The sequence below is a fragment of the Lynx rufus genome, unplaced genomic scaffold, assembly GCF_022079265.1.
Source record: "Lynx rufus isolate CCGP_SWC_20201006 ecotype Redwood Valley unplaced genomic scaffold, mLynRuf1.p SCAF_4, whole genome shotgun sequence".
Classification (NCBI taxonomy): domain Eukaryota; kingdom Metazoa; phylum Chordata; class Mammalia; order Carnivora; family Felidae; genus Lynx; species Lynx rufus.
This window is the reverse complement of record NW_025814856.1, coordinates 77381189-77398378: the sequence shown is the minus strand read 5'-3', so window position 1 is coordinate 77398378 and position 17190 is coordinate 77381189. Positions and strand designations below refer to the sequence as shown.

The following is a 17190-nucleotide window of genomic DNA, read 5'->3' as shown; positions in this document are numbered from 1 at the left end:
GGCAAAAATATTGAATTGACTTCTACAGTGTCTGTGTGATGCCCAAATCAGTGCTTCAAGACGTCTGAAAAAAGAAGTTATATCTTTGAAATATCAGCCAAATGGATTGTTTGGAATTATATAAAGAAAGCATTTGATTAAAATTTCTTAATTTTTAATTGCTTATGTTAGATGTTGTATAAGACATACATGTTACTTAATCACATATGTATCTTACTTAACATGTGATGATTTTATTTGAAAGAAATCAATTTGATTTGAACTCATTTGGTCAGTTAGTTTTCCAGAACATTATTTAAAAACAGTTATAGCTCAGAGGAATGAGCTTTTGTCATTGGTTTTTGAAACATTCAAATTCTTTGTTCAGTAAAGCTTCAGTGTACTAAGTTGTGCCTTCTTTTTTTAGAGAGAGAGAGGGCCAGAAGGAGGGAGAAGGAGAGAGAGAGAGAGAGAGAGAGAGAGAGAGAGAGAGAGAGAGAGAATGAATCCCAAGCTGAAGCCCACACTCAGCAGGGAGCTGGATGCCAGGCTCAATCCCAGGACCATGAGATCGTGACCTGAGCTGAAATCAAGGGTCAGATGTTCAACCGACTAAGCTACCTAGGCACTCCCCAAATTGTGTCTTCTTGCTATTAACTCATATTCGGTACCCCTCAATTGTTCGAGGCAGATAAATTACGAGCATGGAATCATGTTTTGAGATAGCAGTATGGGATGGAAGAAAAACACCATCATGAACTATACTGTGTACCTGCATAACCTTGAAGACAATTGCAGATCACATCTGAGCTCCAAGGATCCTGATAACAGGAATGAGCAAAATACTGATTACTCGAGGGAACATCCGGACACGGGCAAGGACGGCAGGAGCGTCCTGAAGGAGGATCCCCATAGTAACCATCGATGCACCTGTCGAGACAATTTCTTTTTACCAAGTGTTCACAGGAAAAACTCACATTAGCCGATGTGGATTTGCTATGCTTGAGGACAGTGCAACTCTCAAAAGTCAACATTTTAGAAGATGCTTGCTTGCTCTGTGAAGTGAGTTTTTAATTTTTATTTATTAATTTTTTTTATGTTTATTCATTTTTGAAAGACAGAGAGAGACAGAGCACAAGCAGGGGTGGGGCGGAGAGAGAGGGGGAGATACAGAATCTGAAGCAGGCTCCAGGCTCTGAGCTGTCAGCACAGAGCCCGACGCGGGGCTCGAACTCACGGACTGTGAGATCATGACCTGAGCTGAAGTAGGACGCTCAACCAACTGAGCCACCCAGGCGCCCCGAAGTGATTTTTTTAATTTATATTGAAAGTCCCAAGATATAGTCATTAAACTCGATATAAAAGTCCCAAGGTATTGTCATTAAACTCAATATAGTAGCAGTTAATGTACATGTCATATTTCAGGGACATAAAAAGCAAGGTGTCAGGCAAATAAATGCCTAGCTTTTATTTAATCAGACAACGTCTATCTCATAACAAGATTCTGAAGGACACCAGGACTGATACTCTGTTTCGGCCATCCCCCACCCAGAGATCATTCTACACTTAAATACTATTGAGAATCTACTCAGTGGTCCTTCAGAGAGTGTTGTGAGACCGGAACAAAAGAAACAAAACTAAAAATCAAAGTGCATCTGAATTCCATACCTTTCACAGTTTCTTCCTGTTGTAAAACCCCCGCAATTGAAGCATGACCCTGTCTCTGGATCACAAAGTTCAGCAAAACCATTACAAAGGCAAGGGCGGCAGTTGGGAAATCCAAAGTAGCCTGCCAGGCACCGATCGCAACGGAGGCCAGCCACCTCCCCCTGGCAGGCGCACTGTCCCGTTATTTGGTCACATACAGCGCTCTTTGAGCCTTGAGGGTGGCAGTGACATGCTAGATAAAGAAAGAGAACGTGTTGGGTGGGGGCACGTGGTGTGCTGGCGAACTGAGTTATGGTCCTGATTTGTAGTCCTGAACTTACTGTAGCATCCCAATCAGGTAAATAAAGAGTCTGAGAACCTGGCATATACTGAATACCAGGTCAACGTTTATTAAATAATTCACTGATTCACCCAAACTATTTATACAGAGGACCTGAACAAGGAACATGCTTTTTTTTTTTTTTTTTTTTTTAACATTTGTTTATTTACTTTTGAAAGAGAGAGAGAAGGAGACAGAGGATCCCAAGCAGGCTCTGTGCTGTCAGCGCAGAGCCCAAGGTGGGGCTCCAACTCATGAACCGTGAGATCATGACTGGAGCTGAAATCAAGAGTTGGATGCTTAACTGACCGAGCCACCCAGGCGCCCAACAAGTAATGTGTTTTTAATGACGTAAACTTCCATTTATCACGTGAGTCAAAACTTTAAGATTATAAAAAATGACACCTTTCTCAAGATGGTTGGATTTTTTCTTTTTCCTGGGCTCAATCAGAAAGGCTCAATCCCTTTCTGACAAAGTGGATCCTTTGAGCCAATCTTCCCTATACAAAAATGGGATATGGAAGACACATTTGCTCCTTTGTGTATATCCCTTTGTGCATCTCAAGCACTTTTTTTTTTAAGAAAGGGAGCGGGGGAGGGGGTAGTAATAATGGACCTAAGCACTGTGTGCTGAAAAGCCAGTTGCCAGGGCGCTGCCTTTCTGAACCATGACTGAAAATATATGCTCCTTTACCTTAGGAACATGGTTCCTATGATAGGTTTCTGTGGGGAACAGTATTTTCGCTATTGGTTTACAGCATGAACAGAGAACTGTATACCCTGAACATGATGGCCATGAGAATGTGTCACCATGTATGGACAAAGACCCGTCTAAACCCTGATTGATGGGGAGATTATAGAATGAGTTCCATGGCTGTTTGTGACCCCAGCACCACAGAAGGTAATATCTAGGTGACAGTCTTGTCCCCTTTCTTGACTTCCCAATGTCATCGTTGTTTTAGCCTGGCCAGCCATGGGGCGTCTGTGCCAGATCCTAAAGCTGGGTCGGCACAGCCAACTCATTTCCTGGTGCTCCCACATCCTCCCTGGACTGGAAGAATCACAGGCCATGTTTTCATCATCACTCACGATTCCTAATGGAGCTCTGTACACACTGGCACCCACCAAATGGAGGAATGAAATACGATGGAAAAATTTTCTGTACTCTTGATCTACACGGACAGACAGCCTAAGTCGTGTGGCCAAATTCCCAATCCCTACCCCCTCTTTTCAATTCCCCCTCTGATTTTCCTGCCTTCAAAACTCCAAGGTTGTGCCCATGCATGTCTTTTCCCCCCACAGTGTTTTTGCTACATACGGTGACAGCCATGATGTCCTAAACCGTAGCTTCCTGTGGAGCACCTGTCACAGCAGCGCCCAGCCACGTGGGGCTTACACTGGCACTGGCCCCCAAGCCGGCTGCAGTTGGGCCCCACCGAGCCCTGGGGGTGACACTTGCAGGCTGCGAGGAGACAAAGGGGACAATTAGAGGTACAGGAAGTGACAGGGGTGCACCTGGTCCTTGTGGGAGCTTTAGTTCACCTCTCTTTCATTAGATACTTCTCTAATCCTTAACTCCCTCATCTGTCAAATGGGGAGAATACAGGATCTACCCCAGGGGATTATAAGGACTAAAGACAATAATGCCTGTGAAGTCTTTAGAACTGTGTGGCATGTAGGAAGTGCTCAGTAAACATTATGTAATAAACAGATCTTAACAATAAATGTTACTCAGTAAGTTAATGAAAGGCTTAAAATAAGTTGTTTTCATAATAGTCCCAATATAATTATTATTATTTCCGATTACTTCAATTCCTGATGATCCATGTTGGTGCTGGACTATTTGTTTGATTTCCCTTATTCTATATGTTTCACGAGATGGTAGGCATCCTGAAGGCAGAATCCTGCCGGGTAATAGGAAAAGCCTTTGCTCAGAATTCAGGAACCCCAGGCTTTCATTGCAACTCTCACTCTATACGAGTGTTTCTCAACTGGGGGGAGATTTCGCTCCCTCAGGGAACATATGACCAAGTTTGGAGACTTTTTTGAACGTTGCACCTGGGGGGAAGGTTCTCCCGGTATCAGGTGAGTAGCAGGTAGGTAGGCTGCTAAACATCCCATAATGCACAGAACAGCCTTCCGTGCCGACCCCCCATCCACAACAAAGCATTATCCGGCCCCAAATTTCAAAAGTGCAAAGGGTGAGAAATACTGCTCTAGAGCTTAGTGAAATGGACAAGTTACCTAGTGTTTTGGGACCCCAATAGCCTTGTTTATTAAATGAAGGTTTAATAAAGGATGCAGGATGAAAGAAGTTGTTTAGAGTTCCTTCCAACCCTAAAATTCCAGGATTCTGAATAAGTATTTTTGGAGCATTCTTCTAGGAATCTAGCATCCCAACACTACTGCAAGGCTCCTTTTTAATTTTAATTTTTAAAAATTTTTTTAAATGTTTGTCTTTATTTTGGGAGGGGGTAGAGAATGCGAGTGGGGGAGGGGCAGAGAGAGAGGGAGAGAGAGAGGATCCTAAGCAGGCTCTGCGCTGTCAGTGCGGAGCCCGATGTGGGGTTTGATCTCACAAACCGAGAGACCGTGACCTGAGCTGAAATGAAGAGTCAGACGCTTGACCGACCGAACCGTCCACGGCCGCTGCCAGGCTCCTTTTTTTGTACATTTACTGTACTGTGCATTGTGATTCCGACACATCAAGAGACTGCTCTGTGTATCTAATCATTGGGCAATTGGTATTGACACTGATCGTTTGGACTAGACGCTAAAATGAATTAAATCCATTCATTCACGTCCCAAAAAGCAGCACATCGGGAGAGCCCATTAAGCCACTACTTACCTACTGCCCCATTGTTTAGCCTGGCAGACATGCTCACTATGAGCCTTTCACACGCACCCGGGAGCATCTGAGGTCCTGTTTTCAAGGCAATTTCAACACAGTTGTGCAGGTGATATTCATCCAAATCCTGCTTGCTGCAGAAATTCTCCAGTGAATTGATCTGGGGAATCAGACTAAGCTTTGGAAATAATACGAAAGGAAAACGTACATTCATAATGGTCTCCCGTTCAAGATTCTACTTATAAAAACAATGAGATCTATGAGAAAATACTTTAAAACAAGATTTTAAGATTTTCATTTTATTTAAGAAATCTTCAAATAGGCACATCTATTGACTTAGGACAAAGAAAATGGGACTTTTTTTTTTTTAACCCTCCTTAATATATTATTAGCTTGCTAATAAATTTGTCTTAGGTTTCAAAGACTCTTAACTAGGCAACGTGCGATAAATTCAGAAACTATGGCTCAGTGCATCCCATTGTGTCACTGGGGAACTCTAATTCCACAAAACTCTCCTTTTAAAGTTTTGTTCTTTTCAATTACATATGAGCAGTTCTACATCAAACTGGCTGCCTCTTGGAGAGTCACAGTGTAGATTAACACACTAATGCTCTGAGAAGTCCTACAAGAAAGCTACTTTTAAACTCTGTGTTTCCATACTTACGTAACCACTTGCTCCTATATTCAAATAACACTAACATCCCATAAACCCAATATTTCACAGATGCATTTTGGGAATTTCTGGCTTAGACCATACAGCGGTTAGAGGGACAAGTGCATTGTTCTAAGCGTCTTCTCAAAGATGACTCGTCTGTAGTTTGATGTGAAGAAAAGCCATACAGTTATATTTCTTGAGAAGATTTTATCTAAGTTATAACCTACTACCATTTACATTTTTTAAAGCTTACTTATTTTGAGAGAGTGAGCATGTACAAGTGGGGAAGGGGCAGAAAGACAGAGGGAGAGGGACAGAATCCCAAGAGGGCTCCGCGCCGACAGCAGTGAGCCCGACGCGGGACACGAACGCACAAACCACGAGATCATGACCTGAGCTGAAGTCGGACGCTTAACTGACTGGGCCACCCAGGCGCCCCTAAAATGTTTTTGAATGGCTTGGATGATGCAACGGAGAACGCGTTGGTACAGTGGAACTGATCACAAGTTGGTCATTCTGAACAACTGGTAGAAAAAGCAGCATTGACATTAAGGTTTAATTCACCAGGTCAGGTTAAAAGAGCGAACTGGGCATCTCCCCTGGCCTTCTTCCTTTGTCCATTCTGAACCTCTTTCCCATGATCCTTTACTTCGACCCTCTTTCAACAACCCCCAGCCCCCCGCCCCCAGTCCTTCTCTGTCCTTTGACACCCCAGCAAGTGGAACCTCAACCCTGGGTGCCTATTTCACAGCGTCTCCACTCCTCAAACCTCTATCCTCACCCTCCCTGCACTGTCTCTTTATCCTCTTACTTCACAGAGAAAATGGAGCCTCCGACTTCCTGCCTCCCAAACTCCCAGCTCACAGGTACTTCCCCCGCCCCGTTCCTGGCTCAGCGCTTAGGAAGAGGTGTCCACCACTCTGCCCTCAGCCTTTGTGAAACTTCTCTGTAGGTTGTGCTTTCGTTAAACGTTTCCTTTCAACCAGCCTGTCAATGTGCTTAAATCTCTCCCATTTGTAAAATCACCTCCTTGATCACATATAATTCTCCTGCCACTGCCCCCCCCACCTCTGCCCTTTGACTAATTCCTTGATAGTCAAATTTCTCGAAACACGGTCTCCTGGCCACCCTCACTGCCTCTTCTCCTCCCACCTCTCCCCTATGCAACACCTCTTCGCCCACCCACCCCTAAATGTTGGGATCCTCAGGGTTCTCTCATCAGCCCCCTTCTTACTCCACATCCCCTTCCTAGGTGACCTTGACAATGGTGTTGCTTCGGTTACCATCAATACATTGTTGACATCTGGATCTAGGTCTCTTGCCCACATCTCAGTTATGGGCTCTAGATCTGCACAGACAGGCTTATTGGCTGTCCCACAGGCACTGCAAACCAACACACCTGAAACCCACTTTCCTTTCCTATTGGTAGGAAATAATGTCACCATCTGCCAATGTACTCGGTGTAGAAAACTGGAGGTCATCTTTTTTTTTTTTTTAAGTTTACTTATTTTGAGAGTAAGAGAGAGAGCATGAGTGGGGGATGGGCAGAGAGAGAGAGAATCCCAAGCAGGCTCCTTGCTATTAGCACAGAGCCTGATGTGGGGCTCAAACTCACGAACAGTGAGATGACGTGAGCCAAAATCAGGAGTCAGACGTTCAAATGACTGAGTCACTTAGGCACCTCAAAAAGATCATCTTTGATACTTGCCTCTTGGTCATCAACACTCCCCACCCATCCCATGTTCCCCCAACATCGAGTCAATCACAGGCTCGATCCATCTAACCTCTTAAATGTGTCTTCATTCCCCCATCGCTGCTCTAATTGAGGCCATCTGGATCACCATGGTGGCAGACCAACAGACGTCCCATCTTCCACTCTTACCCCTTTCCCCCATCAATTTCCTACCTTGCAGTCACAGTGATTCCTTAAAAGCTAGTTTGTTCAGATAACCCCTCCTTAAAACCTTCAGTGGCTTACTATTGCCTCAGGATAAAATCTAAATTCAATCCCTTTTCATTCTGTTATCCCCCAACCTCTTGGCTCAGTGGTTCTGTTTGGGAGGTGCTGCCCCCTAAGGGGGCATTTTGGAAATTCCAGGGGGTGGTTTTGGTTGTCATGGCCATTGGAATGAGGTGTGTTAACTGGCTTTTAGTGGGTGGGGATCAGAAATCCCAGACATATTGACAAAAAAGAAAATCATCACATGGCTCCTATAGCGTTTGAATGTCTCACCAAAAATCCATGAAGGAGAAATCCTTGTTTACAATTCTGAGTTGAAAGCCCTGCTCTGTTTTAAATAAACATGTTACACATGTTTGTAACACACCTGCTTTCATGGCTGTCTCATGTAGGGTGATTCTGCACATATGAGCATGTCCCTGCCTCATTATGTCTTCTGCGTATTCATGCCTGTGCACATACATATTGAAATACATAGTGTTTCTCTATAAATTACTCTCCTTTTAGGTCTCTTTGTATTTGCACATCACATTGACGTTATTTGGAAAGTATAGGCTATGATGCCTATGAATTGCATTTTAAATTGGTAGAGGGTTACAAAATATTTGTCATAAAGTACAAATGGGTTGGGAAGGGGCGCCTGGGTGGCTCAGTCGGTTACGCATCTGACTCTTGATTTCAGCTCAGGTCATGACCTCACGGTTCGTGAGATCGAGCCCCACATCGGGCTCTGTGCTGACAGTGCAGGGCCTGCTTGGGATTCTCTCTCTCTCCCTCTCTCTCTGCCCTTTCCCAGTTTGTGCGTGCGTGCTCTCTCAAAATAAACAAATAAACTAAAAACAAAAAAAGAGGAGGTTGGGTCAGGGGATGTTGAGAATCACTGCTGGAGTCACAATGAGCTTTTCCATTCAGTGACCTGTCCCAGCTCGTAGCGGCTCCCCTACCACGTTGCCATTTCCCATGTAATCGTCCGCATCTCTCTTTTAGAGAGTGAGCCCAGCATGTCCGGGCAGGTGCTGGTCTTAGTCACGCCTGTGCCTACCATAGTGTCTGATTTACAGTAAACACTTCATAAATGTTTGCTCAGTAGAGAAGTACTTAGACATGTCTAGCATGGTACCTTCAAGTGGAAACAAAAAGACTACATTCTCCAAACACAAACCAAGTGAAGAGTCCCGCAAAAAGAAGCCAGAGGCTAGGATTGGGGACGAGGGCATCCAACCGGGGACTAACTACCTACAGTTCTTGGTTGGAGGCAGCTTAGAGGAGGCCATTCCTGGCACCAAAGCAGATGGACCAGATGATAAGAGTCCCTGTCAAATTATAGGATTTTGTAATATCTTGACTCCCTTCTTCTCCTAGAAGCTTCTAAAGACTTTGTTGACCAAGTGCAGTCCATCCCATGGTTTAAAAGAATGACAGTGTTATAGTCTAGAATGTCTAATACAGTTTTTGACTCTAAACACATTTTTATGGAAGCATATATCATGTAATCAGGGTGAGTGAAGGAAATCTGTAACTGTCTCACGATGCTCTCCAAACAAAAGCTATTTGTGCAGGAGGAACATCCGGGATTGAACAAAGCTTTCGTCCGGGCTTCTTGGTAAAGCATTAGATGCAAGTGTTAATCTGGCTGCAGAGAAGAAGGGACGTTGAACGGGCCAGGTCTTAGGCAAACACCTTCCCAGAGCAGCGAAATCAGTGGTATGGAAGTAACTGCATTAGTCTGTAATCATAGAATGCGCATGGACTTTCTCCTACTGGACATCCTGGGTCAGGGACTATAAGGGTCACTGTGGGTGCCCTGCCCGGATCTTCCCGTTCACCAGCTGCTGTGGCATTGGCTGCTGAAGGCTCACAGCTGTCCTTTTTCCCAGAAACTTGGACTCAGCCACCTGTCCAGAAGTTCATGCACTCATGAGCCGGGTGGGGTGGATGAGGTGGGTGCACACAGGCCCACCCTGTTGCCTCCAGGTGGGACCAACTCGGTGGCACAATTATGCTCCAGAGCTCCCTGTGGGATCAGCTACACTTCAGTGCAGATCCCATCCTTGCTCGGTTCCTTCCCCTGTCCCTTTGCTCCTCTTCTCCCATGAGCATGCCCTCAATAAATCAGGTGCACTTGAGTCCCTGGCTCGGCTTTGGCTTCTGGGGAATCTGACCTGAAACAGGGATCTAGCATCTCTTCTGAGGTTCTGGCAGTTTGCCGAGATCAGGCTGCTCTCCTACTTTTCATGCAGGTTTCGTGGATTTCATAGCTATACGTAAGAGAAGGCGTGTTTGAAAACTGATCAAATGGATATGTTTTTGAGTTAATTTCAAATTATCCATTTATATTATGTATCTAGCAAATATCATTGCGATGACTTCATTTACACATCTGTCTTCTGTATCAGGCTGAGAATTATTTGAGGGCAGGGACCACATCTGACACCCCCAGGTATCTGCCCATTGTCAGCTCATGTGTGCTCAGTGAATAGGTGACGAGCGGGTAATTTGCATGGATGCATGAAATACAGCATCAAGCCATCATCTTTGGAATTTACAAAATTCCAAATGTTCAAGATGTGGATTTAAAATGAGAAATATCGGAGCACTTGGGTGGCTCCGTCAGTTAGGTGTCTGACTCTTGATTTCAGCTCAGGTCATGATCTCATGGTTTGTGAGTTCGAGCCCCACAATGAGCTCTGTGCTGACATCTCAGAGCCTGCTTGGGATTCTCTCTCTCTCCCATTTCTTTGTCCCTACCCTACTCGTACACTCTCTTAGAATAAATAAACTTAAATTTTTTTGTTTTAAATGAGAAGTATCTTGGGGTGCGTGGGTGGCTCAGTTGGTTAAGTATCTGACTCTTGATTTTGGCTCGGGTCATGATCTCACAGTTCGTGGGTTCGAGCCCCACATCAGACGAGAGCTTGCTTAGGATTCTTTCTCTGTCTCCATCTCTCTCTACCCCTCCTCCACTAGCACATGTGCGCTCGCACTTTCTCTCTCACTCTCTCAATAGTAAATAAACTGGGGTGCCTGGGTGGCTTAGTCGGTTAAGCGTCCGACTTCGGCTAGGGTCATGATCTCGCGGTCTGTGAGTTCAAGCCCTGTGTCGGGCTCTATGCTGACAGCTCGGAGCCTGGAGCCTGCTTCAGATTCTGTGTCTCCCTCTCTCTCTGTCCCTCCCCTGTTCATTCTCTGCCTCTCTCTCTGTCAAAAATGAAATAAACATTAAAAATTAAAAAAATAATAATAATAAATAAACTTAAAAAAATAAACTGAGGCATATCCTGGCTCTTATCAATTTGAGTTTCATGGCTATTATTATAATAATAAAATCCCTTTGTGATTTGGGAATTACTTAATGTTTTCCTTTCCCTTTCTTTAGTCTGCCTGGGTTCCCAACTTTTAGCTTTTTCCCCCTAAATTAAATCTGTTGGATTTGATTTTCTTACTTTGTGACTCACGTGGTGGTCCAAGAGTGTGGTTCTATAAAGCTCCTCAGGAGACAATATGACTTACACGGAGAGGGAAATCACGAGAATTCAAATCCTCATTCAAGAGTTTGTTTCGACTTTCCTCTTCATTTCTACCGTAACAGGGCAGAACTTCACTGCAATCTCCCGTGGCCCTCCAGGTGCAGGATTTAGACCATCTTTGGTGAAGGTCACCAGATTAAATACAAATCACCCAGGTGGAATTGAATTTCAGAGAAACAATGGATAATTTTTTACTATGTCTCATATAGTATTTGAAAGCAATATTTGGGACATATTTATACAATATTCAACTCTAACTGGGCACCATGCTTTTTGTCTCCTCCCTCCCACCATCATTTCCTCCCTCTTCCTTCTCTGCCCTTTTCTTTCTCTCTTCTTTCTTTCTTTCTTGCTTGCTTGCTTTCTTGCTTTCTTTCCTTCTTTTCCTTTTTGCTAACTCTTGCAATCCTACAACTGGTCAAATAATCTTACACAATTTTTTTTTTGATGTTACAATACCTGAACTTACTGAATAGAATTCAAGGTACACCTGTCTCATACTGAATTCCATAGTAGATGATAAAGTAGCAAAGTGCCAGGTATAAATTTAAAATGTTTGATGGTTAAGAATTGAACACTGAAAACACAACTCATGAAATATGGACATACAACTAAGTCAGGGGTTGTCAAGCTGCCCGTAAAAGGCTAGACAGTAAATATTTTTGGCTTTGTGGCCCTTGAGTTCTCTGTGACAAGTACTCAGCTCTGCCTTTGTAGCTTAAAGGCAGCTGTAGATAATATATAAACAAATGACCACGACCATGCTCATGTGCCAATAAAACTCTGTAGGGCAGTAGTTTGCCAATGAAATCATGATATTAGAAGATTCTCATGAATATTTAAAAATGCAACTATAACAAATTAACTTGGTTTTGGGGCGCCTGGGTGGCTCAGTCGGTTAAGTGTCCGACTTCAGCTTAGGTCATGATCTCGCAGTTTGTGAGTTCAAGCCCGGCATCGGGTTCTGTGCTGACAGCCCAGAGTCTGGAGCCTGCTTCGGATTCTGTGTCTCCCTCTCTTTCTGACCCTCCCCCGCTCACACTCTGTATCTCTCTCTCTCTCAAAAACAAATAAACATTAAAAAAATATAATTTGGCTTTTATCCACAAAATTACTTCTAAGAGATCCCACACAATTCTATACAATTCTCCTGCGGGTGGGATGAAACTGATAATTTTACATATTGCCAATCGTCCTGAACGTACATTGGAGACTACCTTCCAGAAATTCATTTGACAGTTTATTTCAAGAGTCAGAAAACCTTGGCAAGTAGGGAATAGATAGGTAAAAGAAAGCTTAAATTTCGTCAGTGCCCAAACTCTGCCAAGTGTCTACCCTGGGCCCGAAGCTGGGGACAGAATAAAGGGATTGGAAGAAACATCTATGGCCCAACTCTGTGGGGGAAAGACATTGAAAGAAGTCATTCGAGGAAATATTGTGCATCGTTCCGAAAAATAAGAAGACTACAGAAGCACCATAAGAAAACGCTCGTGATACAATGTGAACTGAAAAACATCTGCGTACGTACTTACATGAGCACCCTGATGACGACAATAAGCTCACGCATAAAGCGGAGCTTCCAAGATGGTGACCGTGAACGTGGGAGAATGTCTCCCGGAACTTTCCGTGGTGCCAGCACGCTGTGGTGGCTCAGAGCAGAGGCTCTGGCACCAGGGAGCCTGGCTGTCATTCCTGACTCTTCGCTCACTAGCTCTGTGACCCCGTGCCTCATTTCTGTCGTCTGTAAACTAGGGACAATGACAGTGGCTACCTCACAGACTGTCGTGAAGACTAACTAATAGACTGCAAGACACTGCAAACCGTTGCTGACACGTGCTGTGCCGTAAGGTTTGCACTCAGTGCTGGTGACGTTTATAGAGAACGCATGATTTTTTTCTTATAACGCAACAACCTCATTTATACTTCTAAAGAAACATTTTACCATCGAGTCTGCAAGTAGAATTATCATGGGGCTCAGTTTAGAAGGCAGCACCCACGTCGCTTCGTGATACTTACTGAATCAACCAGGATGTGTGAATGAGCGTGGGCCCCACCTTCCAAAGGCTGGGAAAAATAGACGTCGATGGAATATTGTACATCTGGTTCTAAACAGATGGGCGTGGGAAGCAGCACGATTCTGTATTAAGAGAAATAAAGCAGAAATTCAGTGACAAAAGTACAGTTATATAACCTAAGCAGCCATAGTTGCTTCTCCCAGCGTTGAAGTGGGTTCTGCCTCAGAGCAGAGGCCAGGTCTAGACCAGCTCGGGTGGGTTGAGTGGAAAGCAAAATCACACTCAGGTTCTCTGTGGCTCTTCCATAGGATTGTGCCAAGTAGCAAAGCCTTGGGAACCATCAGCCACATGTTGTCATAAGTGCTTTGGGAAAAGGATGGAAACGGAAGTCCTTCCTCCTGTCTACCATGCTCTCAACAGGGTCTCCATTTTAGTTTGCCACAAATCTCCGATGTGAAATTAGTGGCCTCCAAATCAGCAGCTTTTTGCCCTGGAGACTCTCAGCTGTTGAGGTACTGCCAGCTGAATATTTTATTCCTACTTTCGGAGCGTTTCACTTTCTCACCTCTCAAGGCCATCTGGGGAATGGGAAAGGAACGTTCGAGGCTGAGAATCAGGAGATCTGGGCTGGAATCCTGGTTCTGTTATACACCAGCTACGAGGCTGGGGCAGGTCTCCAGGTATTCTCACTCTGAATTTCCTCCTCACCTGACGAAGAGAAAGTCTTCCTCACTGAGTCGTCAGCGAGATATGATCTTAAACATGAAGCTTAGTGTAACACAGCAAGTGCTTAATAAATGTCACAGTCTCCTTGAATACACCTCTTCTCCTGCTGAGCTCTTTGCTACAAATTATTGATAGAGGCCTAAAATTCTAAGAAGGCTACTGTGTTTGAGGACAGGTCCCAAGCATACCTGGAAGTCGCCGGTAAAGGGAAGGACTGAGGTCGTGGCCATGGGGTCTCACGTGAACAGTGCTTGCTCTTTCCGAGGGGGTTAACCAGGATCTGGACAGCCCAGTCGGCTGCGGGCTACACGGGCGTGACATAAAAGCACGTTTTCGTGAGGACGTATACACAACACACGCCTAACAGACAGCCCTTGCCATCAAATCTGTAACCCACGGCCCCCTCAGAACAGGGAACTTTGGAGCTGAGAGAAGTCTTAGCGGTTGGCCATCAGCTCTAACACGCTGGCAGCTGAATGGCGGTTTGGGTAGACAGAATGTTGTTTCCGGCCATAGCTCTAGTTCATAGGCTCGAAACACCCTGGTACTCCGGACAGGGCTGGTCTTTAACGTCTGTCTCCCCCAAAGTCCACTGATTCATCCTGTCCCTGGATCACTAAACAAACATGAACATTTCAAATCCTTCACAAAAAGATATATACTGTTTTTCATCTTATCATGTAAATATTAGGGGTGCCTAGATGGCTCAGTCGGTGAAGCGTCCGACTTTGGCTCAGACCATGGTCTCGCTGTTCGTGAGTTCGAGCCCCGCGTGGGGCTCTGTGCTGACAGCTCGGAGCCTGGAGCCTGCTTCACATTCTGTGTCTCTCTCTCTCTCTCTGTCCCTCCCCTGCTGGCAATTCTGTCTCTCTCTCTGAAAAGTAAGTAAACATTTAAAAATTTAAATATTATTATATAAATATATTATTACATAAATTTTCTTATTTTACATTTATTACTAAAATAAATATATTACTAAACCTATTTATATGTATCTAAATATGTATAGATATTTATAGCATATAATAATTAGCTATATTCTGAAAGCCATGCAATTTGGAAATGCTTTTTTTTTTAAGTTTATTTAATTTGAGAGAGAGAGAGAGAGAGAGAGAGAGAGAGAGAGAGAGAGCGCACACGCATGCAAAAGGGGGAGGGACAGAAAAAGAAAGGGAGAGAGAGAATCCTGAGCAGGCTTCACACTGTCAGTGCAGAGCCTCATGTGGGGCTCAAATCTAGGAGCCATGAGATCATGACCTGAGCCTAAACCAAGAGTCGACTCTTAACCGACGGAGCCACCCGGGCATTTCCAGCCACCCTGGAAATGCTTTTTAAAGATGTCAGAGGGGCGTCTGGGTGGCTCGGTCAGTTGAGCGCCTGACTCTTGATTTCAGCTCAGGTCATGATCTCGTGGTTCATAAGACTGAGCCCTGCCCTGGGCTCTGTGCTGGCTGTGCAGAGCCTGCTCAGGATTCTCTCTCTCCTCCTCTCTCTGCCCCTCCTCCCCCCACCACTCCATGCCCTCTCTCTCAAAATAAATAAATAAAACTCAAACCAAAAAATTTAAAAAATAAAGATGTCAGAGATGTGTTCTACGGAAAAATTTGTACCTTATATTTTTAATGACTTCTTATACTCACCAGGTCCGAGTTCACTCAAGTCCCTTGGCTTTTGTTTATCAGTGAGAAACAGAGAATTATGTCATATCAAGAATTTCAAAGCAGGTCAGCAGCTTTGGTTGTGTAACACACAATGAGCACTTCCAGAGTGTGATCCCTGGAGGGACTCTGGGGACCCTGAGACCACCCCCAGCCTCACAAAACACTTTTTGGGGCAGATGGTCTGTGGGGTGTCAGATTATCATTGAAAAGATTATGCGAAGAAAAAGTGAGGAACCACTGCTCTAGATTAAGTGTTTTTCTAATTTGATTTCTATTCTGTCTTCGATATTTCTCAAAAGGCAGGGGGAGGGGGACAGGGTGGTGGTGGGGCCGGGGGCGGGGGGAAGGCCAGGGAAGCCACGAGGTGCAGCCTGCTTTTAGTTTTGCTCTTGTTTCAGGGTAAAAGCCAAGTGCAAATAAACGCCTCTTCTGTACCCCTAGGAGTCAGAATCTCTTCACACAGGTGAGCCTGTGAAGTTCTTAGAAAAAAGCCCAAGGAGGGCAGAATTTGTGTTATTTTAGTTTTTTATTGTTCTTATACAAACATTCCATCACCACTTCCTCAGACCTTGTACCTTCAGTATATAACCCCGCTCTAGCCTCTCTCCACGGAATAGAGCACACATGCCTCTGGCTTAGTGTGTTGTTTTAATATCATTAGGAAACCCTTTGATTTATAATGCCCTCCAGATGTTCTGTTTTTTGTTTTTTTGTGTGTGTGTTTTTTTTTTTTTTTTGGTGTGGTTTTTTCTTTTTTTTTTTTCTGCAAATCATTTTCTGACGACCCTATCTAGCAAGACCGGAATGGAAAGTCTTCGTTCGAAAATGTACTACCTCAGGCAGGTTTTACCCTTGAAGAAGAAGTCGGATACCTGAATCTCATAGCGAATGGCGATGGTGAAGTCCATGGGAAGGGCAATGTGGTCGACGGCAAATCTCAAGCCAGCCCCAGGGAGAACCCGGGCAAATCCAGGTCCAGTCCACGCAGTAGGGCTTCCAGGAACTGGTTCTCGGAAAACACCGTGAACAGCAGGCACCTGGCCAAAAGTCACTGAGCCCTAAAATTGGAGAAGAATGCACTCAGCTTTGCTAGAGTCGAGTCCTAGCAGGAAAAAAAAAGAGTTCAGGACAAAAAAAAAAAGTACATATTTCCTGATGTGTACATGATCCATCTAAGTCACGGATAAATTATTCCAGCCAGGATACGATCCAGAAGGCATCTGAGATGTGCTGAATCCGCAGCTTTGGAACATATGTTACTGTATAGAGTGATTGATTTCCAAGCCGTGTCACTGGAAACCACTTTAAACTTAAGTACCCCACGTGCTAATGAATTGGACACATTCCACGCTGGTGACCTGGGGTTTTCTCAGATACAACGGTGGGATTCCGGCCAAAATGAGGAAGGATAGAAAATATTCCCATGCTTCCTTCGTGGACGTTGCCTCATTATGCACGACAGTGAGAAAACCCACATGGATTTTTTTTTTTTTTTGATATTTCTTCCATGCAGACACGAGAAACGCTCTTCTATCTGCTTGGAGGCACAGAAGTATGAAACGCGTAACACGTTGGGTTGCATCCCGGATGGTCTCTCCCGGATGTCAGCCTAGAGCCATCTGGAACCTGGAGATAATACTTTAATGACGTTTGCATCTGTCTCCCCATGCTCACAGCATCCAGCAGAATTCTGCCTCTTGTTGCATTTTGCCTGTCTCGCTATAACAGTGCCTTGGCCGTTCTCTCCACCCCTTCCCTAACCCAACCCACATGACGCACAGCTGCCAATAAGCGTTTCACACTCTTACCCAACTGCCAACGGAATCACACCC

The 17190-nt window shown here is 44.6% G+C and overlaps 1 protein-coding gene across 1 annotated transcript in view; it reads right to left on the bottom strand.

Moving 5' to 3' along the window:
* Positions 1–17190, bottom strand: part of LAMB4 (laminin subunit beta 4) — a 98802-nt gene that overhangs the window by 41106 nt on the left and 40506 nt on the right. Inside the window, exons 14-20 of the mRNA XM_047097118.1 lie at positions 16231–16416; positions 13886–14001; positions 12973–13093; positions 4815–4992; positions 3285–3428; positions 1648–1879; positions 752–909 (exon numbers count right to left, since the gene is read on the bottom strand). Coding sequence (XP_046953074.1) covers positions 752–909; positions 1648–1879; positions 3285–3428; positions 4815–4992; positions 12973–13093; positions 13886–14001; positions 16231–16416 — 1135 coding nt within the window. The remainder of the gene's footprint in view (positions 1–751; positions 910–1647; positions 1880–3284; positions 3429–4814; positions 4993–12972; positions 13094–13885; positions 14002–16230; positions 16417–17190) is intronic.